We start from the raw sequence: 24310 nt of genomic DNA, 5'->3' as shown, positions 1-24310 counted from the left end.
TTGTGTGTAGGTTCTGTAAATCCTTTTTTGATCTATATGATATCCTCAAGTAAAAGTAGCAGTACGACACTGGAAAAGTACACCTGCAAAAGGGCCCCTTGTGCACCATAGTAATGTAGTGAACACGGGCAAATAAATCCACTGTCCATTCAGATATGATGGCATTTTCTTGCCTTATTTAGCAAACAAAGAACAAAACAATCCTGTCTCCTGCTGCCTCTCTTGGTAAAAACCATGGGCCCGTCCAGGTGCATGCTGGTCCTACACCTGCCGAGCTATATAAAACCTGAGGCGAGCATAGTGCTGTGTAAGTCTTACAAAACAAAACTAAATAAATACCAAGCAAAAGAAAATATAAATAAAGCGAGTACCTAGAATAAATCAAAAACTCAAAACAGATAACAAAAGAGCTCCTACAGTATCAAAAGTAAAAATACTCATTATACAGTGTTGTATTATGATCTTTTATAATATTGGATTTTTACTGCTCCATTCATGTTTAAGTCTTAGTTTAATGTTGTAATTGGTTGATGTGAAGCTAAATTATCTTAATTAATTTGCACTGTTGGGTAATTTGATCTATAGCGATGTATCAATATGTTTTGGTAAAGTCATTATAACTTGTTTTGTGTTATGTGAAATCCTAATCTGTAAAGTAACTCGTATCTGCAGCCGTCACATAAAGGGAAAATAAGTAGAAATATAAGATATAAGATGGCACCTCCTATGACTAAAATAAAACTGAGCATTGCAGAGGTTTTTCCATGTCGGCCATAATACAGAGATAATATTACAGAAGGTGCTTGTGATTGACATGAAGGAGATGGTGATATCGTCACCTCTGTCAGAGTCAGATTGGCTTTTAAAGGAAAGCTGGAGAGGTGACACTCTCCCTGTTACACTCATGATCTCTGATTATAAAAGATATTTTTATGTCAAATATCACAGTGAGACTTCATGTGTATGGTATGTTAAACATTATTTCCTATGCCATAATTAATCAGATTGGTGTCACAGTGATTATTACAGCGGCAGGAACAGTTACAGATACATATTCATGTGAAAGCGAGGCCAGCTGTCTACCTGAGGAGTCAGTCTGTCGTCTGGCTGCAGCTTTTGTTTATTCAGTTCAACACTAATTGAATCACTGAAGCTCTGTTATTTCAGGTGAAATAGCTGTGGCCTGTTAAATTTCCCAATGGCAAAAAATAACAAGTTTATATCTCACAACAACTTCTGTCTGGTTGATGTGCTGACGTGCCCCATTTCTCACTGGGTCCATGTGGATTTTAACGGGGAATTATTCATGAGATAGTGACATAAGAAGGAATTCAGTAAATAAAGATTTATAGTTATGTTTTTAGTTGTTTCAAAGATATCTTTGGTATTTTTCAACCTGGGCCCTATTTTTCCATGTTTTTGTGTCTAAGTTGGTGAAAAATGTTGATCAGTGTTTCCCAAAGCCCAAGATGACGTCCTCAAATGTCTTGTCGTGTCCACAAATCAAAGATATTCAGTTTACTGTCATAGAGGAGTAAAGAAACCAGAAAACATTCACATTTAAGAAGCTGGAATCAGTGAATTTAAACTTTTTTTTTCTTATAAAATTACGCAAACTGATTAAACAATTATCAAAATAGTTGGCAATTAATTGAATAGTTGACAACTAATCGATTAATGGACTGGTCTGTTAATTATTGTGTCCAAGCCTCGCTCAAGGAGAAGTCTTGTTGTGAAATCTGAATATCTGTATACTTTGGCTGGGGATGGGCAATATGACGTTATATATTGTCAAAACGATATAAAAATGTCTATAGTATATATTTTTATATATCGTTTCTATCACGATATAGGCTAGGCCTGTATTTATTTCTTTTTTCTCTATAATTTCACTTAAAACTCTAGTGTTTATTTTGCACTTAAATTCTGAAAATGAGAAAATATGTTTCATTTATCAAGTATTTAATTCAGTGTTCAATATACAGGAGTATACAAAAACAGGCTTTACCATGTGGTTATTTCATTTAGACTATTTATTTATTGAATTACCAGAAAACATGCTATAACAAAATATATATCGTTATCGGGATATGAAATGACCTATATCGTGATAGAAGATTTTGGCCATATCGCCTGGCCCTAACTCTGGATCAAATTAATACGGACGGCCATCGAATTCAAAGACCTCATCCACATCGAATCTTCTAAATATTCAGCCATGACATTGAAAATATTTCAGATAACACTAAGCTACACTATGGATGTATTCCACATTTCCACCGTTGTCTTCCAGCAACACGTCACCTCGCCAGATTTCAGAACAAGACCTTTCCTTGAGTGAGACTCTTCCCATAATGTCAGATACTTATAATAACAATCAGAGCCTGTCATGGCTAAAACAAGCACTTTTAGTGGATGTAAATGACGGTGCCAGCTTGCCCCTATAGCACCATATTGAGCCCTGTGAGCAGCTGCCGTCTACAGCGCTCTCCCTCAATACCTGACCAATTTCAGAAACTGTTAGACCGACTATTTAATCACAAAAAGATGGGAAAATAGGGTCCAGGTTGAAAAATACCAAAGTCACCCTTTAAAGTTAGACTGATATAATGTTTGTAATTTCTACATTTAAGGCGGTCCTGTGGAGATACAAGTTCTCCCAACTAAAAGGATCATCTGATGATGGAAAAAGCAAGATCAAGTTTTTATTCCAAAATCAAGACTCCAAATCTATTGAAGCAAAGGTAATTCACTTTGAGACATATTTAATGGTGCATGTCAAGGGAAAGGTCATTCAACAAGACTTTCAAAGCAACAAGGTTACAGAAAATTAACGTTTGACTTGAGTATTGATTTTCTATTCTCTCTTTCAGGAGCTGGAGTTCTCAAACCTCTACGCCGTGCTTCATTGTATTCACGCTTTTTTTGCTGCCAAAGTCGCTTGCCTGGACCCGATTTTTGTGGAGAGCCAAGGCACCGCGACCACCACCGGGTATCCTTCTCTTTCCAGTATCTCATGTAATTCACAGACACCTAAACTCAAATACGCCACCTGACAGGCGCCGCTTTCGTCAGACACCTTCTAAAAGGACGTGACCGTGGCCTAAAAAACGTGGACAGGAGAACTGAAAAAGCGGTGGAATAAAAGACCTCTTTGAGAGTTATATACTTGATATCTTGGTTTCAGATTTCTGGGATTTCTGGAACATTTGTGGACCTAAACATGAACCTCTACTTTGAGAAACTTCACAAAGAGACGCCACGGACACAAAATGTGCGATTCTAAAATGTTTTTAAGTGAATTTGTCCTTTTCTTGATCCTCAGACATCCGTATCATCAACACATCACAAAGAAAAATGCAGTTCTTTTCTCAAGGCAGTCTGCTTTTCTTTGTAATTTTATTCAAGATTTGGAGAGTTAAATCAGATTTTAGCCTTTTTGTTCCACATCAGACGGTACGTCACTTTGAGGATTTGTCTCGACACTGGACATGATGACGCTTTCTATATTTCCATTACTTTGTGCGTTCTTGAGGTGAAAACTTTAACCCACAGTAATACTTGAATTAGCAGTCAAATTTAATTAGAGTCCAACTAAAAGCTGAATGGCAACATAAATCTGATTCTGAATTTTGGATCAACTTAATTACACAGAAGTCTGCTGGCATCTTCGGTTGGATGAAATGAATGCTTTAGATGTATTTGTGTATGAATATACTGAGTAACCTCATTTATTTTTCTCTGTGTACGACGTATACCCACAGGTTGAGGTCAGGATAGGACTATTTCCTGGATTACTGGATAGAAAGGCTGTATGAAGGTGTAGTTTTTATTGTGCGGGTGAAAGAATGACTATAATCTAACAATACAACTCTAAACATGATTAGAAAACTCCTTCCATGATGTTTATAGCATTTTCTCCCCCCAAAACTTAATTATGTAAATAAATGCTGACATTCAAATGAACTCGTATGAATTATGGCGATTACTTGAGGGATTACTTGTAGGGATTATGGCATTTGTTAATTTGATGTGCACCAGAGACAAGCAGGTAGATACCTCATAACCTCTCTTCATCATCTACTCTATGGACCAATTCAGAAGAATAAAATCAGATATGGTGTATTTTGGATTTTTTTTTTTTTTACTTCAGCTTGTAAATATGACAACTTTTCATTGACACATTGTGAGGAAAACAGAAATATGTAGCGTCAAGGCCTCCAAAAGGTTTGAGATGCCCCTTTAAACCTTCGCTGTGTGTTAAACTGTTTATAAATGCAGCAGAGTGACAACTAAAATATCATATTCAAAAAGAGTTCAGGTCAATTAGCGCAATTAGTCATGCTCTTACCTTCAATTTACAAAGTAGACTGTGAACAGAAGAGGCCCGTGGGTAAGTAAACTCTAGAGGATAGCAAATTAAATGGGGTCAGTGAAGTGCTTTGTACTGTGCGGGCTTGTTAAGCTGACATGAGTGTGTGAGGGAGACTAATGGTGGCGGTGCAGTCTATGCAAAGAAAGTCTGAATGATGACGCTTCTGTGCTTTAAAAATGATCTTGGTTGCATATACCCTTAAAACACACAGGATCTAGAGAGTGAGGTTTATTTTATTTTTTGCAGATGTTTTATTAACAAATACGCTGTGTAATAAATTAATAAATAAGACCTTTTATAACATGGCTCACTTGTGGTGGGTTTTTATTTTTCATGTTTGGATATTCCACTGATTTAACACATGAAGTTCAGTTTACATGTTCTTCAGATGTTCATATGTGAAAAGTATATTTTGATTGAACTCAAAAGTGTGCTATGATTTCTGTACTTAAATGGTGCCATTTTCAGCATACTGATTTTGTACTTGTACGTAATACAGCTTTAAATATACTTGACTGCACTTTTGATAAAATACACTAATTCACTCTCTTACTCAGAGTTAGATGAGTGGTCAAGAAAACGAAATAAGCACATTTCCCAAAGTGTCCAACTATTCTATATTCTGTACTACCTGTAAGCAGTGCAGCTTAAAATACACTTGACTACACTTGATAGTGCCATTTTGAAACACCGTTATATTATAATTAAGTCTATTTAAATTTTTAACTCAATATTGACATACTTAAAATAGAACTTAAATTTACTAAATTGATATTACAGGTATATACATATTCAAGTACATGGTAAAGTCAAATTATAGCAAAAAAAGTGTAGTTAAATACAATTTAAGGGGTTTAACAGTTAAGTGCACTTGAGATTAGTCAACTACATGCAGGGATAGAAATAACGAAGTACATTTACACTTGTTATTGTAACAATGTTGTTTTTGTATAAGCTACTAGTACTTTTTTTGTGGGTTGTTTTTTAAATTGTATTATTATTTTACTTTTAGGCCCGTATTTTCTCAATTATTGTACTTTGCTACATTCCAAGTCTATTACAGAGTAAAAACAAAAGTAACATGAAAAGGTCTTGATACACCACATAAGAATTGAACAAAAGAAAGGAGATAAATCAGCAGCTGCAGGTGTTCTGTTCCGTTCACCTGACTGTCAGGGTCATCATTTGGAGCCAGGGTCGAGGTCCCGCCCACACACCCACCAATCAGCCAATCACGAGCCGAGAACGTCCACAGCTTGTTAGAGTGTTATATATACTGTATTACTACAGGCAGCCACCAGGAGGCGATCCAGATGTTTGGTCTTAACTTTTGGAGAGCTGTCATATCGTCCATCTTTATATACAGCCTATGAAAATGCTAAATATTTATGTAATTATGTGTTATGGTTAGCATTATCGTAGTTAGCATTATTTTATCGGCGCCTAAGCCAGGGGTCAGCAACCTTTACTATCAAAAGAGCCATTTTAGGCAAAAAAAAACAAAAAAACAATCTGTCTGGAGCCGCAAAACATTTGAGCATTGTGATGAAGGTAACACAGTTTATAGTCTAAGTATATAGTATATAAGTCTAATGCAGTGAGGGCCCAAGAGCAAATGTACTACGGAGTATTAGGGCCACATTGAGGGAAAAAACATCTGAGATTTTCAGAATAAAGTCAGAATATTACAAGAAAAAAAGTCGTAATATTACGAGAATAAAGTCATAACTTTATAAGAAAAAAAGTCATAATATTACGAGAAAAAAAGTCGCAATATTACGAGAATAAAGTCATAACCTAACGAGAAAAAAAAGTCGTAATATTACGAGAATAAAGTGATAACTTCAGGAGAAAAAAAGTCGTAATAATATGAGAATAAAGTCATAACTTAACAAGGAAAAAAGTCGTAATATTACGAGAAAAAAAGTCGCAATATTACGAGAATAAAGTCATAACCTAACGAGAAAAAAAAGTCGTAATATTACGAGAATAAAGTGATAACTTCACGAGAAAAAAAGTCGTAATAATATGAGAATAAAGTCATAACTTAACAAGGAAAAAAGTCGTAATATTACGAGAATAAAGTCATAATATTACGAGAAAAACTAGAGAGGAGCTAAAGAGAGTGCATGTGGCTCCAGAGCAGCAGGTTGCTTAGAGACCCCTGGTCTAGACCTAGTTTGCACCACCAGGAGGAGAGGACGTTAAGTGACGCAAATCAAACACACCCAGGTGTTACGTCACAAACAGGTGCACATCCTTCTGCCTGACTAATTGCTAAATGCATGCTTGTGGTGATTTCAACATTTTTCTCAGGAACTTTTACCTTCATTAAGGTGTGAGAGGACTTTCTGCTTGTGACAATAATCCCTGACGTGTCTATAGAGCCTCGTTCAGACAAAACGTTTGAAAACTTTGAGGAGCTGTAGGACAGAGAAGCTGTGGACTGGTTGCTAGGACAGACTGACCGGTGAGTACAACCATAGAAGTAGCCTACAGCAACACACTCAACCCTTTTCCAGAGGAGAACCGTTAAAAAAAACGTATATTGCTAAGAAGTGAAACTCAATTGTTCCTTCTAATGCAACACCAGCGCCCTGCAGTAAAGCTACGCTTCCGCCATTTTGGACTGAAAAAGTACCTGACGCCAGTAAAACGTCCGACTAAAAACTGCCCTACCAAAGTAAAACAAAATTATATATATTCTATTGTCATATATTCTACCGAAATGGCAGGTTTTGAACAGTAAAATATAAATACAATAAGCCAAAAAAAGCGGCAGCGGCTGTTGTAAAAAAAACACCAGAGTTTCGTCTCTTTGCTTCCAAACTCTTTGGATCTGTCAAAGCTGCTGCTGTGGCAACATAGAGTTTTTTTTGCTTCAATATGTAGTGTGTTTGTGTGTTTGTGTGTTTGTGTGGCTGCTGTGGCTGTGAAGTTTAAATTGTTGATACATCTTTTTGTTGTCTGCTTTGCTGGTGTTTTATTCTGCTGTTTTTTTCTATAAAATGTGCCATGTTGTTTAATTGATGTGGCTTAATATTGCTTGGTGGTGTACATTTTTATTTGTGGTTGTCATGTTTGTAATAGTTTTGTCCTCTTCTCTGGTTGAATAAGTAATGATCAGTCGTGTGCACAGGTTGCAAAGTGTCTATAAAGGAATATATTGTTGGTTTGGTCAGAGTGGCTCTGTGGTGTGATGTGTATAGCCTAGTTGACATGTTAATGTACTTTATTTTGTAGCCTTCTGTAATTTAATAGGTCTACCTTATAGCATAATCATCATATGCATTTTTTTCTTTACCCCCCTTTCCCTTTTTAAAATGTAACGCAGTACTGTTTACTCTGAGTACATTTTAACTGACCTACTTTTCACTTTTACCTAAGTACATTTTTACACAATTTTACTTGTAGTAAATGCCTTTAGATTTTATTTGTTTACACGTATAAAAAAAAAGGTACAAGATATTACATAAACAACAACAAATGTGATGTAGAGGTGCAAAAAAAACAACTCAGAGGGGCTGGATCAGGACACTCTCCAGTGCATACCTTAATCAATTATAAAAATGGAATATAATATTTAGAAGGATGGTAAAGTGAGAGAAGAAGAAGTGAAATAAAAGGATAAGATTATACACACTAGCAGAAATCAATATATGCAAGTAGACAAAGTGATGAAATAGATTCACATTGTTATATCATCAATAGAAACTCATTATTGGTAATCAATTTATAGAGATAATCCATAAGGAAAACACTGTGGTGATAAAAACAAACAATTAACAGCTTTCTTAAATTGTTCTGGGAGAGGTGGCAGAGCGATCCATATCACTGAACCTCTGTAAATTAAACCAAACTGCAACTGAGATGTTCGACACGTAGGAGGTCTGATTATTGATTATAGGAATACTGTTCATGTAAATATAAGGGAAGGGTCCTGTTCAAAGAGCTGGACACAAATAAAGCGATCCGTTAGTAATAGTCTTGTGTACTTGAGTAAAATATTCTAGTACTCTTTCCATCCCTGACTATATGTCAAGTTGTAGCTACTAATCAATAAAATAATAAGACTTAAAGTTCATCTAATTAAAGATGCCATTGAGTTGCATTATAACAATAAAAATATCCAGCATTTCTGAAGTTTGACTTATTCTAGAGCAGGGTGTCAAACATACGGCCTGAGGGCCAGAAGCGGCCCACTGGATGACTTTGTGGGAGAGAGTGGGAGAATTGCATAGAAGTCATTAATTAAAATTTTTCATTAAAATGTACTGCTATTCCTATTGATCCACTGGGGGTGGCACTTTCCTAGTGAGAGTAACAGGTGCTTGATACACTATTATAGATCCCACATGCTTATTATGTACAGTACATGCTATGTGACAACATACTGTCAAGCCTAGGCTATGGTTCACGCAGGAGCTGCCGGTGGAAAATATCATTGTCACAAGCTTTAAGTTCAGTGAATTCCAAATTTGAAACAGTAGTTTTCACGTTTCATATTCTACAAAATAAAATTAGATTTTTCAGTCAGTGTACTGCAAGGTCCAAAAAAACGATTTTACACATCTTCCGTTTCAAAACACACATCTTTTGCATGTTACCTCTGTGTTTCCTGCAGTCAAAGGTAGGGCATTTCTGTCTGACATAAAGTACGTCATACTTAACATTTGTAATGCGTTGTTGCAGCAAATCCATAAATCTGTCAGAAAAAGCCATCATGTGAGGATGGATGGAAACTCTTTCTCTGTGTTATCAATTAAAATTAGCTGTGAAAAAAAGCAAAAAAAAAAGGAGGTCATGACAAGGATAGCAGATTGGATCTGCTTGCAATGACTCATTTGCCTCCTTGACCATGTCGGAAACACTCGGAGAAGAAAACCATCTAACAAATATGAAACACAAAAAAAAAAGAGCCGTTACAATGATTAGAAGAGGCATAATGTGATTGTGACCTTTATTTTTGTGCCAAACATTTACGGAGAAACAACACATTTTCAAAATGAACTGCACACACTGTGAGAAATCAACCTGATAAACAGCAACAGAACTGTTTGGGCTCTTAACAAATTAACTTAATAATAAAAGCACAGAATTGGTTATGACTTGGTCTTTACCGGGAGCCATTTTTGTAGTCGAATCTCGTCCACATTAAACGTGATCATCACAGCAGTCCCATTAACTTTGGTGCAAGGCGTGACCTGAGTCGAGGCTGTAGGTCCCCCTGCTTTCAATACTTAATGTGCTCTCTAATTAGCAATTACATTTTAGATAATGGTATATAAACCGCTGCATGCCTGTAATTGGTCATGAGAATTTTAATGGATACTACGCAAATCAAATGGGACTATGTCGTTATTGGTAATTATAAGGTGAGAAATTATCCCATTATTGCTTACTTGCCAAGCTGTCTGATGAATGTAAAAAAAACCTTACAGAAAAAAAAATGTTACCTCTTCACACACAAAAACTACTAATAGAATAATCACTCCCGTTTTCAAACAAAAATATTTTTCATTACACCAGAACAAAATGAAAGCACTAGTATATCTTATCTATTTAACAGACAGCAGTGGAGTTTTGATCTACAGAGTTCCCAGTGTCAAGATACAGTACAGCAAGAGGGTGCTACAATAAACCAAATTAAACTGAATCATATGAGAACAATACATATATATCACTTTTATATTGAATAGAATTAATATCAACAACATTCAACTCAAGCTTTTGGAAATACTAAATGATGCATTCAAAGTAAGATGAAACGAAATCTCCAAAAAAGTCTGTGACAGTAAAGCATGAAGAAAAAGTGTGACATCTATCAGTGATGTGCTGTTTTCTCTTTTTCTCTCACCGTGGAATGTTTTTTTATAGAAATACATCGTTGTTTTTGGGTAAATTTTACTGTGCCAGAAAACTCACAGAAGTCCTAATGTGATGGGGTACGTTGGCACTTAAAAGCCACCACTATCAGGGAAGTTCTGCAAGCAAATTGTACTTTTGATTAAACAGGATTTACATAACAACAAGTCCAGTCCACAATACAAATGATTGTTTTGTTTTTTTTCACTTGAGGACTGCAGACTAAGGTGCTTTGTTGGACACTTCTACAGTCCAGGATACAAAAGGCTTCAAAATCCTCAGCGATTCTGATTTGCATTGCTGTCGATAAAAAAATGCAGTTCTATACAGAATTAAAGATTTGTCTCAAGGCCATCTAATTGATTAATATTTTTTTTTTCTTTTCCTTTTGTCAAAATATTTCCGGACTTGATCACCTGGGACATCACCTCCAGTGATCAAAAGATGTGAAGTAAAGTCAGGAACACCCAACACATATACAGTATATTCATGCATTATTAACTGAACATCTCCCTTTCACCACGCCCCCTCCAAAACAAAGCTGAACACCCGTCATCAGTTTGATCATTATTCCAAACCTCTGATATGATTAATTAAACTAAGATACTATTTGCATCAACAATGGGAGGGACACCATGGAGAGGAGACAACACTTTTATCATATCAAGTAGGATGTAAGCTATTCATATGCAAAGTGAGGAAACACATAAGCACCCTGTAGAAAATGTTACATCAAAAAGGTGCCCTGTAGAAAAAATGATGAACCAATCGAGTCTCTCAATGATCTCTTGTAATAGGAAGGTACAAAACATGTTGACTGATAAACAGAAGAGTGCCCCATTCATGATTATGCAAGAAGGTCTTATACTCTTTAACTGAAAATGTTAGGATGTGGCCTTATTTGACTTTCAGTGCTCCTTTTCTGACACCGATAGTATAGTTAAAGCTTCTAAAAAAAGCTGCAATAAAAGTTTTCATCTTAGCATGATCATATTTTAACAAATATAATAAGAACTTTGTTTTTTATACAATTTTTGATCTGCACATTTCTGCAGAAATCCTGACATTTGTGATAAAATCTGAATCTCAAAATGGGTTGCTGAAACCATTTAGTATACTTTTTACATTTTTTTTTTGATATACAAATCAAAAGAAAATGTCAACAAAATCTAACAACTCGTGACAATCATAACATTATTATCCAATATCATCTATATGACGTCACTTTCCGTTACAGTTTTGCCATCAAGATTTAATGGAAATAATGCTACATTTGTACTGAAAAAGGGTGAAGAAGAGCGTTTCAGCAGGCGCTGCTGCGCCCATTAAGAGTGGATATCAGTCATTTCTCTCTGTAATACAGCAAATATGCTTTCAGTGACTCGGGCAGCGGCAAAGCCATTATTTGGTCTCTCAACACGTTCACTTGCTTGAGGATTTCAATGTCTCCAACGTCTCTTTCCTCCTCCTCCTCCACCTCCTTGTGTTCCTCCTCGGCGTGCTCCTCCTCCTCGCATTCCACCATTTGGGGGATCAGCTGGTTGCCTACAAAAACGTAGGTGTTGATGCGTCGCCGTCGGCAGCGCCTGCGTTTGCGCTTCTGGGGAACTCTTTGCACCATCCCTTTCCCCTGACTGTCCTCGTTGGCCAGGTTCCTCAGCGTGCGGCGTATGTAGATCCGAGACAGATCCTGAAGGCTGCGGACGGTCACCGGGGCTGAGGACAAAGAGAGAGAGGACACGGTCCTTCAGGGCGATGCACAACAAAAAGAAGAAAAAAATCCATACAACTGCACCAGTCCTTGAACTAGGTCAGCATAAACAAGTGAGGCCATCAAAGAGAGAACTGTGTCTCAGTATTTCAAGGAAAGGGAACAACTGGAGCAGCTGCAGGGCTGAGCTTCATGTGTCAAAGCAAATATCGCTGTCGGAATCGTCTCGTCACATCACTTTGAATGTACCGTCTGACTTTGAAATATTGCCTGCTTTACACTTCAAGACCAGTTAGGCATAATAAAACACAAAGAGGTTATTTTTTTTTTTCTTGTTTTGTTGAGGCTGGAGAACTTACGCAGCTGGACAGCATCGGGCTTCTCTCCATCAGCTCTGCTCTGCTGGACCAAGGGGGCAAAGGACACCGCCAAGATGTTTTTGCTCTCCCATGTGCACTGGCCAGTCCTGGTTATCTGGGTCAGCTGCATAAAGAGACCTCAACTCAACACTTATAAAATATGAAATACTGTGTGAAAATAGGGAGCAAGAACTAAGCACAGTTTTCTCCATAATCTATATATGTATATGGTTTTTGCTTATTGTGCATCTTGTGAATTTGCCACCTGGATCGGGTTTAATTCTTATGTCTCTCTGTATGACTCTCTACAGATACACAATTATCTCTGTATAAATAATGTTTGCTTATTAAACAACATTCACACATCTAATGATTTTTACTCCATATTCCACGTGTTCATTATGGGTGGTAGATGTAAACACTGTGTAACCAAAGATAAACCTTTCCCCCTGGAGGAGAAATGAGCCCCTTTTCATTTGCATACATGCTGCTGTGTCAAACAGGTGCATGAAAAATTAACTCACTTTCCACACCTGCTTTGTACGTGAGCAAATTACTGCTGACGGGCTTAAAGAGCAATCTGAAAGACTTTGGGACTTTGAGTCTGAGCATCTACAAGACAGTGAAGTTGTGTTTTCAAAAGGTGTACAATTGACTGGACCAGACACTGAGGGTGGGCGATATAGATACAATCTTTTATCGTAGCACATGTAAAGTCATAGTCGACTAAGATTTCTTTAGATAGTCTTTAGTTTTTTTCATGCTGAATGACTTATTTCCAAGAAAGAGAGAAAGAGTAACTCAGTTTTACAGATCTGTCTATTAAATGAACTAATCGATTTAGTTGACAAAATCATATCAGTGTAAGTCGACTAAGAATTTCTTTAGTTGAGGACTGTTCTATTTATTACATTAATGCAACGTCGTACCAAATAATTATTACTAGAAAACATTCATTTAATCAGTTTTCAATCTCTAAAAAGGCCCAAAATGAAAAGTTTAAATTCATCCAATGGGATGAGACTTGAGCTTTAAAGTCCTTTGTAAAAATCTAGTATTGCTGTCAATTAGTTCTGTACTCATCAATGATTTCATACTACCAGATATATTAAAGAAATAGCTACTATGGTATAAACAGTACTGAAAAATCGATTAATCTGCAAATTCTTTACTCTAGATATCAATGAATTGTTTGCTCCATAAAACTGTAAAAAAATTCACATTTTAACTTTTTCCCCAAAGGTGACATCTTCAGATGTCTTGTTTTGTCAGACCAACAGTCCAAAGCTCAAAGATATCTAGTTTACTATAATGCAAGACAAGGAAAAACACTGACATTTGTTGTTTGACTAATTAATTATTTGGCTAATTGATGAAGTTATAGTACACACTAACACTACGGTAAATCATCATATCACCCACCCCTATCAGACACATCATGAAAATGTCTGGTGTTGTGAGTTAGACATGTGAGACATGGCCTTCAGTAGATGACAAATATCTGGTGGCTCAGGCCATAACAAGTAATTACCAGTCCGCAATGTGACAGTTATCAAAACACAATTAACCCACAGGAGGCTATGGAGTCATCGTGCATGATAATAAAGGGAGTGTATATCTTAGGGGGGCATACAACAGGTCCATTAATACCAGCAGGTACTGAAGATGAAGGCAGATGTATGGTTCATCCATTCATAGCCATCTTTAATGTACTTCATTCAACCTGATAATGCTCACTGACAGAGTGCAAGGTCTCTATGTGTTTTATTTTGTCTTTCAATAAAGAGGTTTACATTTTTTGTCTTTTAATGTTTCCCATGTTTAAATTTGTAATTTGTTGCACATCAGGAGACCCGTCTGTTAAACTCCTGAAATTTACAGACGACACAACGGTCATCTGCCTCATCAGGGACTAGGCCTGTCCTCAACTCAAGAAATTCTTAGTCGACTAACACTCAGGATTTTCTCAATTAATCAATTAGTTAATTTAATCAACAGATCTGTAAAACTGAGCTTCTCCACAAAGAATCATTCAAAAGTACCACTTTAAATCTCGTGTTTTGCCAGAGATGTGCTCATAAGTTGCTTAGAAATAAGTCATTCAGCATGAAAAAAGGATAAAAATGACAAATCGACTAAAGAAATCTTAGTCGACTAAGACCAATACGACCAATTACTCGACTAATCGACTAGGAGGGGACAGATCTAGCCGGGACGATGACATGTCTGCGCACAGACAGGAGGTTCAACAGCTGGCCCTCTGGTGAGGTCAGAACAACCTGACTATGACTTGCCCCAAACTGCATGTGATTATCATAAAGTGGGCATGTCTGTAAAGGGGAGACATTGGGGATTGACATCTGTGTACATTGAGAGCAATGCAAATGTATGTATACACATACTTGGTGATTCTGATTCTGATCGATTAAGGATCACAAATGACCACGGCTAAAACTTTTTATTTTTTGCTTTCGAGAGTGCCTACTAGGGGTGTAATAATACATCGATCTGGATTGATATATTGATTCAATGATCAGAGATCCAATATCATCAATACAATGTGAAAACATCGATACAGATCGTCTTTAAGATACGCCGTTATTTTGAAATTCATCATTTCATATTGATCGCAGGCCCCTGAATTTAATCAAATCTAAATCGCATCTTGGCAGACTGCGATATCAATAAATATTGTATCATTGTCCAAAGAATCTATATAATATCGTATTGTGATGAAACTTGTGATTTACATCTCTAGCACCTACCAAAATGAACATTAAGGTAGAGCATGTTTAAGATGACATCTACTGTATATTATGCAATACATTATATTATAACTATAACATACAAGATGAGTGGAAAGGAGGGCTTGTTGCATCTTCACATCAGTACCCAGCTATGTCTTTGAGGATACTGATAACAGATACAGCATTTTCAAAAAAGCTCAGTTTTTCATGTACTACATGTTTCCTATTTTGTCCACTCTGGAGAGTAATTTTAAAAAGCTTGTTCTTTTTTTTTTTTTAGAGGTGGGAGAGTGCCAGCTTGGTGCTGATTAAAGGCCACAACAAAGAGGGAAAAAAACAGATGTGTTTTGAAAATTGTTCACATTGGTGTGGACATGGCCTGAGTGGATATGTAGCGCTTTTGTGCTGTTTAGGTCTCTGATCAAAATAATGTGTAATTATTTTCTCCATCATGATTCATAAGTGTGGGCAGGCCATTTTCATTCTGACAAAAGCCTTCCACCTTCTTTAAAAAACACAGCATAACATCTGATTTCTTTTAACAATTTTGAACTCCCTGAACTCACTCGAGCCTTAAATAACTGACTACATGAAATCTCGGGTTAGAATGTTTAATCTTAGTCAAGCGTGGCCAAAATCCTTGACCATGACTCTGTCAAGATCTTTTACCCTCCTTACTGGAAAAAGTCAAACATTTTCTCCACCAACTTCCCAAAAATATTCTAAATGCCCTCTTACCTGCCCCACAGTCCGTCCACACTCACACATCCACCATTTTAAATAAAACATTAATTTATACAGCCCTGTGTGTGCTCCTTACACCACGGCTGCTCAAATCCAGGGGCAGTTGAGGCTCAATAATGCATGTGAAAGTTTCATAACCAGACTTGTAGGTCAAAGCTATTTTACCTTGTGTTCCCTCATGTGTTAGCATTTTGAATAGCAATCACGAATGTGTTGATTCTGTGGCATTGTGATGGCTTGTAGCACTTACTTGATCCTCTATAGGCATCACCAGAATGCCTCCAATTTTCAGCAGTACTTTCATGTAATTTTCATGGTCTTTCTGCACTCCTGCGCCGCAGTAGATGCGATCGTATTGGTGACTGTCTGCTGAGATTTCTAGGCAATTCCCCACCACGAAGACGGGTTCACAGAACTCAAACCTGTGAAAAGAGAAGTAACAAGTATAGTGGATGAAATACATTAAACAATGATGGAAAGCTGTTTTTTCAAGCTCATCACATTTGTGAGCTGTGAATTATGCAGATTAGATGAGTAGATTTAGAGATTTGAATGTATTTAATTTGCAAGACAAAGTCATATGGTCCACAAGAGCAAAACTGGCAGGAACAACTGTTACTAGTGCCTGTGGTTTCAACTGATATGATTTGTGTTAAAAGGAATAAACTATAATCTTATCTAAAGCTCACTCATTAAAAATACTTTATCTTTAATAATTGTTGCTTTTACACAGAATAAACAAAAAAGATATTACATAACATTAGTGAGCTTTAGAGGTGCTGGTAGACAGATATTGTTCCGTTCGGACAGTCAGGCTTCTCTAAATTTCCACTCTTTATGCTTAGCTAGGTTATAATTTAGGGAGAGATTTGAGAGTGGTATCGATCTTTTCATCTAACTCATCTCACATCTAATCAGTGTATTTACCAAAATGAAATATTCCTTCAAAGCAGTGTTTCCCAAACTTATTTCTGGTGACCTACTTTTTAAAAATGACAAACCATTCCGACCCAATTCCCAATAGGCCTTATCTATAAATCGTGAGAAGAGCGAAGTTGTGCGCAAATGAACATTCCTGACCATTTTTACTGCCACCTCCGCATCACCTCATATTATCTTGAATAGGTAAACCAGCCATTTCGAGGAGATAGAGGTTTGATAAATCACAACTTTATTTTATGCATGCATTGAAGACATAAACACATGTTTAATACTTTATAAATGAGACCAAATAAATGCATTTAGGCAGAGTTAACATTATTATCAGTAAAACCAACAGAATGTATGCTAGCCTTTCATATTAGATTCAATGTTAAAAGTAGACTACAATTACCAGAACAATACGTTACCAGAACAATACGAACATTCAGGCTCCCTCATGTGGCTCAAGATGTACTGCAGATATAAATGTTAAATAAAAGACTATGGAAGAATATTCTGCAAATTGATTTGGCGACCCTAATAAAATCTCCCGACCCAGTATTTGGGAATAACTGCTTTAAAAGCATGTACTTACTTATCAAAGCTGTCACTATTCTTTATGAAATCATCCAGTTTCTCTCTGGCATATTCAACCACGTCCTTATGGAGCTCAACTCCGTGGTTCACACCAAACGGCCCTTGGAAAAAACAAAAAACACAGCAGGAACAATATTTTCATTAAAAACAATCCCGACAAAGCATTACCAACTACCTATTGTGATTTCATGTAGAGCTGAAACAATTAACAGTTTTACTGATTGACACAAGACAATAATCTGCACCTATTTTGCTACTCGGATAGTAATTTAAAGGAACAATGTGTAATATTTTGGGAGATCTAATAGCAGAAATGGAGTATAATATTCATAACTATGTTTTATTAGTGTGTAATCCCCTGAAACTAAGAATCGTTTTGTTTTCGTTGGCTTAGAATGAGCCCTTCATATCTACATAGGCAGTGGGTCCTCTTCACAGAGTCCGCCATGTTGCTCTGCCATGTTTCTACAGTAGCCCAGAACGGACAAACCAAACACTAGCTCTAGAGAAAGGCTTTCACATTTTTACTTTACCCGAAGGTCACTGTAGTTCTCCGACACGCTTATGAAACTGCGGTAACGTGAGCCGCAGAGTGCAAAACCGTGGTATCACCCGCCTCCTAAAGTAGAGTTATTATGGTAAGGATGTCCTCTGAGCAAGGCGAACGGCGTTACCACGATTTTGCAATCAGCAGCTCACGTTACCACAGTCATAGAAAGGGAGGAGTGAGAGGAGGGGTATTCAGTTGGTTGCAATCTGCAACCACACCACTAGATGCCACCAAATCCTCCACACTGTACCTTTTTATGTAATTTTTCTTGCAAAATTGTGCTTATTTTTTCTTTGTTTTATGTGATAATCAACTGAATATTCGTGAGATTTAGACTGTTGACATAACAAGTTATTTGTAGATGGTCCCCTGGGCTTTAGGAAATTGTGATGGGCATCTTTCACTACGTTTTCCACATTTTACAGACCAAACAATTATTCTATAAATCAGGAAAATAATCATTGCTGTCCTATTATCACGGATGCTGATTTGTAGACACATGGTGCACTTTTGTTGTAAATTTGTTTAACCTAGATTTTACAGAACATCTGAGCACTACCCACACATGAAAAAACACAGCTGGGTACACTTTGCTTACCTATGATAAGGCCAACCATTGTGCTCAGGTAGCCAGTCCCACTGCCCAGATTGAGGAAAGAAAGTCCTGGCTGCAGTTTGAGGGCCTCCATCACCTCAGAGTATATACACGGAGCAGACAGGTGGATGTTGCCATGCTTCCACGCCAAGTCTTTGTAGGCACTGTCCCGGTAGCCATCCAGATAGTAGTCACCGCGGTCTATGGCCCGAAAAGCCTGTTCCACCTTTTCTGTGCGAATATACTGGGCCTCCTTCAGATTATCAATGAGGTCGTCATTGTCCTCCCCAGCGCTCACGGCTCCCCCCATGGTGAAAAGAGAAGAGAAACACAGGGGCCGAACTCGTACTCAGGATGAGCAATTCCTCCTCAGACTGGCATGGAGATGAACAGCTGACCTGAACGATGCTGCCGCTGTGACTCCTCAAGCGTCGGCTCAGACTACGGTCATGTCCAGGCAGCAAGTGACCTGAGGAAAATTACACAAACACGTCAGGGCGACATGCCGGCTAGGGAACACAGCATCTGCTTAAATCTGCACAGATTTAAGATGCTAAGATTTATTAATCTCCCCCACAACTGGGATTGTCTTTTTGATGAAAAATTAACAACTGTGAAAGAAACAGACTTCATTATAGTGCAGAGTTTTTCCAAATTAATTCCCTTCAGGATTGAAATGGTTTTGTAAAAGACTCAATAAAATACAATATATTCACCAAAAGGTTATTTTGAAAACAATCCAGTAATACAACATTAAAGGTCTTATTGATAAAAAAATTTATGTGGACGAATATTTAAAAAAAAAAAAATACATCCACATAGCCTTTAGAAAGGTGCCGAATAAAAGTTCCTGAAAAAAATTATGATTGTGAATTAATCATTTAAAAAAATGTTGGCGGGTCCAAAATGAATGTTTTGTGTATCCCTGTGGAAGATATCTGACGTTTGGTTCCCACTTCTAACAAGGCTTGTCAGCCAATAGTAAAACGTTGTAGGTATGACGTGGTATCTCTGGGTTGTCAGTTAGTGTTGAAAAAAACTACTAAATGGCTGAGATTGACGGTAAGTGCCTGGCAAAGACTTGTTGTGAAGTAAATGCAATGGAATGGAAGGGAGAATGCGACATCTAGTGGCTGAATGTTGTCAATTACACCCAGGGCTGCACAAATAATCAACGCTTTATCTAAATCACAATATAGCCTACCGCAAAGGCGAAATATGTGTCCAAATACCATTTAAAATTAAATATTGTGGTGCTGCAGAGATGTCCTACCCTAAACAACACCATATTCTACACACTTAAGAAAACATCTTTGTTTGGTACAGATCCCCGCAAAAATCACACCATAATCATTTTAATGTTTTTCAGTGAAAATGAGAATAATGATGTAAAAATTATCGTTCCCTCTAATATCGCAAATCATATCGCAATAGCAATATAAGTAAAAATTATCGCAATTACATATTTTTTCAAAATCGGGCAGCCCTAATGGCACCTTTTAAGGCATTTTAATTTGATAATATAATGTGTGACCTTTATATAGGGAGCCTTTAGATTACTATATTGCATATCCCTTCATCTCCACTGTACAGAGATTAACACACACTTCCCTTATACCAGTTGTTTACTCTTATTCAATGTATAAATTGGCCCTTTATTGCAGACATTTTGCTGGCTCACTAGCATGGCTTTATGGAGCAGAGCCATCATTAATGTAATTTGTTACACCTGTGATTTTCCTGCAAGTACAATACAAAATGTGTTGTGAAAAAGCTCCATTCATCATGCTATGTCCTACATGCACCGTGTAATGGGCTGTACACTGTATATAATGTTTTTTCAGAGCTGAAACGATTAGTTAAATTGATTAGTCAAATGCCAAGAATTCCCCGCTTCACTCCACAGGGTCAATTAAAACTGATCTCAGCTGACCTCAGAGGCACTTACATTGTGAATACTGGCCACTGGCTTTAATGTGTAATACTATTAAGTACCACATCGTAGCAATAAAGAGGAAATTCCTACCACATGCTGCTTTTTAAACATTTTATAGATGCTTTGATGACTAAAATAACCCCACACTGGCACACAGTGAAAGGGTATATAGCTGGAGATGCAGCCGAGGGAGACAAGTCTTGAATTCCCTCTCTGCTTCCTCAGCATCTCCACATCTGACTCAGCTAATACAGATTAAATTCAGAGGTGACTTTGTAGTGGGAGGCCTGGTGAGGTAATTTTCCATTGGCTCTTTCTCGCAGGCAAAAAGAATCATTGATTCTTCTCGCCATCACTGATTGTACAGCAGTGTATTTTTTTATCCTAGTTTCCCCCTCTCTACTCTCTCTGTAATGCATACTCCTTTGAGTTGCCTGCATTTGAAAGAAAAATCCAGGAAAATGGGTCAGGCGAGGTATTGTACAAGCAAATTGCTTTTGAGCACTGCTGTACAGTCTTACCAATGATAAGCCTCAGTCTTGAAAGAAGGGTCATCATTCACCCACTCCTTTAAGACTAATCAAAAAGCACCAGCTAGGTAATATAACATTTGTTGCTATGGTGAAGCTAACAGGAATCGACTGGTAAACACACACTGGGTGTCCTGGGTTGACCCCTGATGTGTGTGTCAAGTGCATTGATGCCATGTCAGGTCATGACTGGCTGCTATGACCCAGCTAGGGACAATTCCGTGAACTACGCAGGATGACGAAACATGTAACAGATCCTCTGGCAACACCAGATCAACCCTAGTGCTGTAACTGAATACCAGAGGCCTGTCTAGGCAGCGCACTGGCATGTACACACTGCTGATCAGCACACAGTGTGAGGTAAACTGCTAATCCTCATGGTTACCAGCTTTTACAGTGTGAAGTCAGACATTTTGTCAGCTAATTTGCAGTTCTGTCAGCAAAGAAAATCCCATCCATACCTCTGTGGCAAAATGCTAGAGCGATATCATTATTATTAGTAGCAAAATAATCATATGTGGATCAATAAATCTCATAATAAATCTACTGTCACAAGTCTCACATTTGCATTTTTTATGTAACTAGGGCTGCAACTAAGAAAAATTGTCATTGTTGATTAATCTGACTTATTTTCTCAATTAATGGATTAGTTGTTTGGTCTATAAAACGTCAGAAAATGGGGAAAAATGTCAATCACTGTTTTTCCAAAAGCCCAAAATGACGTCCTCAAATGTCTTGCTTTGTCCACAACTCAAAGATATTCAGTTTACTGTCATAGAGTAGTAAAGAGACCAGAAAATATTCACATTTAAGAAGCCGGAATCAGAGAACGGGACTTTATTTTTCTTAAAAAATTACAAAAACGGATTAATTGATTATGAACATAGTTGGCAATTCATTTAATTTTTGACAATTAACCGATAAATTGAGTAATCGTTGCAGCTCTAGTTGTAATGACAGCACATTTGGCTTGATTTGTGCTTAAAGCTACAATAGGCATACACATCTATATTTTTGATTAATGATTCCCAAATGTTTTCATAACGACTTGTAAATCCTGCCTGTGAATTTGCATTTCTAGGGGCCAGTGAGTGACTGCTTTGTCCCATATTCACTGCAGCAAAAATGTGAGCATGTTAGGTTCACATTAAAGGATAAGATACTGGATAAAAGACTTGGGAAGGTGTAATTAATAAGGCCCGTCTGTATGGAAAATATATTCAGCAACAATTTTCTCTGCCATGTCAAATGTATTATTAATACAACAGGTGAGCAAATATGCTTTACAAATGCAAATTTCATGGAAGTGCTCATTTGTTTTGCTACAGAGGTACCTGAATTGAATATGTTATTGAAGTCATATACAGCAGAGTATTCCTCTGTGTTGTGTTTCTCTCCACACTGAGTAAGATGAAAAACACCTGTACACTGTATTATAATTCAAAACAACATTCCTGTAATAAATATTACCTTTGTTACATTTGCACTAATTTTTAAGCCATGCTGAGTCCTCATCTAGAGCCACCAGCAGGTCAAATCTTCCACTTTATATTTCATGACACGATACCTCAAAAACTAATGACCCAATTCCCATTAAATCTGCCGTGGATATCCATGGCCTGCAGAAGATAAATCATAATGATTTTAGTCACACAATGACCTTTTTTTCTGGCACCACTGTTACATTGAAATGTCCAGTTTTACATAATATTCAGTATGTCAATCAGTGGAATATGGTGATGTTTGCTTCATGTTATTATTAATGACCTATTGATCCCTCCTCTGTCAACCCAGGGGAAACCTTTTAATTAATTTTTAATTTAATTTTTTGTGTGAACAAACGGTATGCACCTTTTTAGACGCACTGAGCAGTAATTTACATTGTCACTTCCTGAAAACTTCTTTGCCAGTTGGAGGCAGCGTTTTTCTCACGACTTAACCACTTGAACGCCAAGCATATTGTCTACAAGACTACAGGACAGTTTCATTTGAAGGCACCAATACTGTTTGGAATTAGTATGGAATTTTCGACGCAACCAATGACATAAGCTGACAGGAAGTGAACGTGGACCTGAGCTGTTGCCTAGCAATGCAATTATGTTGAAATGGCTGATACAGAGACAAATTTCTACTTAAAAAAACAAACATTTTGCCATTACAGTGGTAGGTCTTCCTCTCCAGTTATAAAGTTTTGTGCAATGTTAGTGGTAGTATCAGATCAGAACTTTCATTTCCATAACTACACAAGATGTCCCATAGTCTAATGAGTCGCTCACTATAATGACCCCTTCCTTTAGTACCATCCTCAGACTGGAATATAAGAATGATGGCCATGAAAACCTCTGAAGATTTGTATGCTCCGCAGCAGATAAATCCTTTTGATTTAGGTAACAATATGGCTTTTCCTCTGACTCCATCCCCAGGCTATTGGTAGGGATCTAACGGTGCGATCAGACTGAATGAAAAGTGTATATGCATTTGTCTTTATTTATGCAACTTTGACCACTGGACTCTGAGTTAATAAGCTACAAACAGCCAGAGGATGTGATTGTAGAGATGTTTGTTGTACCAGGCTAACAACAGGGGCCGACTGCATGTGGGTGTGTTACCAGAACTCCATAGTTTCTCTTATTCTCCTCTGGACCCTCTCACTTTTGCTCCTATTGACTCTGTATATTAGCAAAAAGAGGTCATACAGTTTTGGGATAAAGGTGACAAACATTTTAAGCAAACCTGTCTTTCCCTCAATTTGTGGCACCTAGAACCGGCACCCGTTTGCGTTATGCTTGCATTACTTACATTTTATCATGTTGTTTTTTCTGATGTGATGTGAGAATGATGGCATTACAGTGCTGCCAGCAACGCCACGTACCAAATCACATACCTTTTCTTTTTACTTAAACGTACTGCAGCTGCCCTTACAAAATATGTACTGTTGCATGCGGTATGCATACAACCAGGACATACTACTTCATCATAACATTGCACCTTGACCTTTGACCCTGTTGCTCATATATTCCGCTGCGCAGATGATCAGAGGGTCAGAATAGCCAGAAAAGGCATGCTGGCTTTCATACTACAAAATGCGACCGGATGTAGTAGGACATCCTGGTATTTTTGTCATACTGCATTTGACATACTATGTATTGACGTACTAAATCTTTTTCTGGCATACTATAAATAGTATGGTAGTATGGGTATTGGAACGCACTGTAAGTGTTGTTAATCACTGTCAACACTGTCACAGAGGTGTTCATTCAACAAGAGATGAAGCTTATAGTGGAATAATTGATTAGTAGATTGACAGAAAATTAATTGGCACCAATTTTGATAACTTTAATTAATCCTTAGAGTCTTTTTCAAGCAAAAATACCAAATGA

At 37.3% G+C, this 24310-nt stretch overlaps 2 protein-coding genes across 3 annotated transcripts in view; one reads left to right on the top strand and one right to left on the bottom strand.

Moving 5' to 3' along the window:
* sntg1 (syntrophin, gamma 1) overlaps window positions 1-4125 on the top strand; it is a 38632-nt gene extending 34507 nt beyond the window's left edge. Inside the window, exons 18-19 of the mRNA XM_037787101.1 lie at window positions 2634-2744; window positions 2874-4125. Of these exons, the coding sequence (XP_037643029.1) occupies window positions 2634-2744; window positions 2874-3056 (294 nt within the window). The 3' untranslated portion in view covers window positions 3057-4125. The remainder of the gene's footprint in view (window positions 1-2633; window positions 2745-2873) is intronic.
* Window positions 4126-9321: 5196 nt separating this feature from the next.
* Window positions 9322-24310, bottom strand: part of pcmtd1 (protein-L-isoaspartate (D-aspartate) O-methyltransferase domain containing 1) — a 17017-nt gene continuing 2028 nt past the window's right edge. For both annotated transcript variants that reach the window (XM_037787102.1, XM_037787103.1), the window contains exons 2-6: window positions 18468-18933; window positions 17318-17420; window positions 16052-16223; window positions 12311-12434; window positions 9322-11956 (exon numbers count right to left, since the gene is read on the bottom strand). In XM_037787102.1, coding sequence (XP_037643030.1) covers window positions 11583-11956; window positions 12311-12434; window positions 16052-16223; window positions 17318-17420; window positions 18468-18774 — 1080 coding nt within the window. In that variant the 5' untranslated portion in view covers window positions 18775-18933 and the 3' untranslated portion in view covers window positions 9322-11582. The remainder of the gene's footprint in view (window positions 11957-12310; window positions 12435-16051; window positions 16224-17317; window positions 17421-18467; window positions 18934-24310) is intronic.

This window comes from Sebastes umbrosus, chromosome 12 (genome assembly GCF_015220745.1).
Source record: "Sebastes umbrosus isolate fSebUmb1 chromosome 12, fSebUmb1.pri, whole genome shotgun sequence".
NCBI lineage: Eukaryota > Metazoa > Chordata > Actinopteri > Perciformes > Sebastidae > Sebastes > Sebastes umbrosus.
Note: the sequence above shows the minus strand (reverse complement) of the source record. Positions and strands in the feature narration are given on the sequence as shown.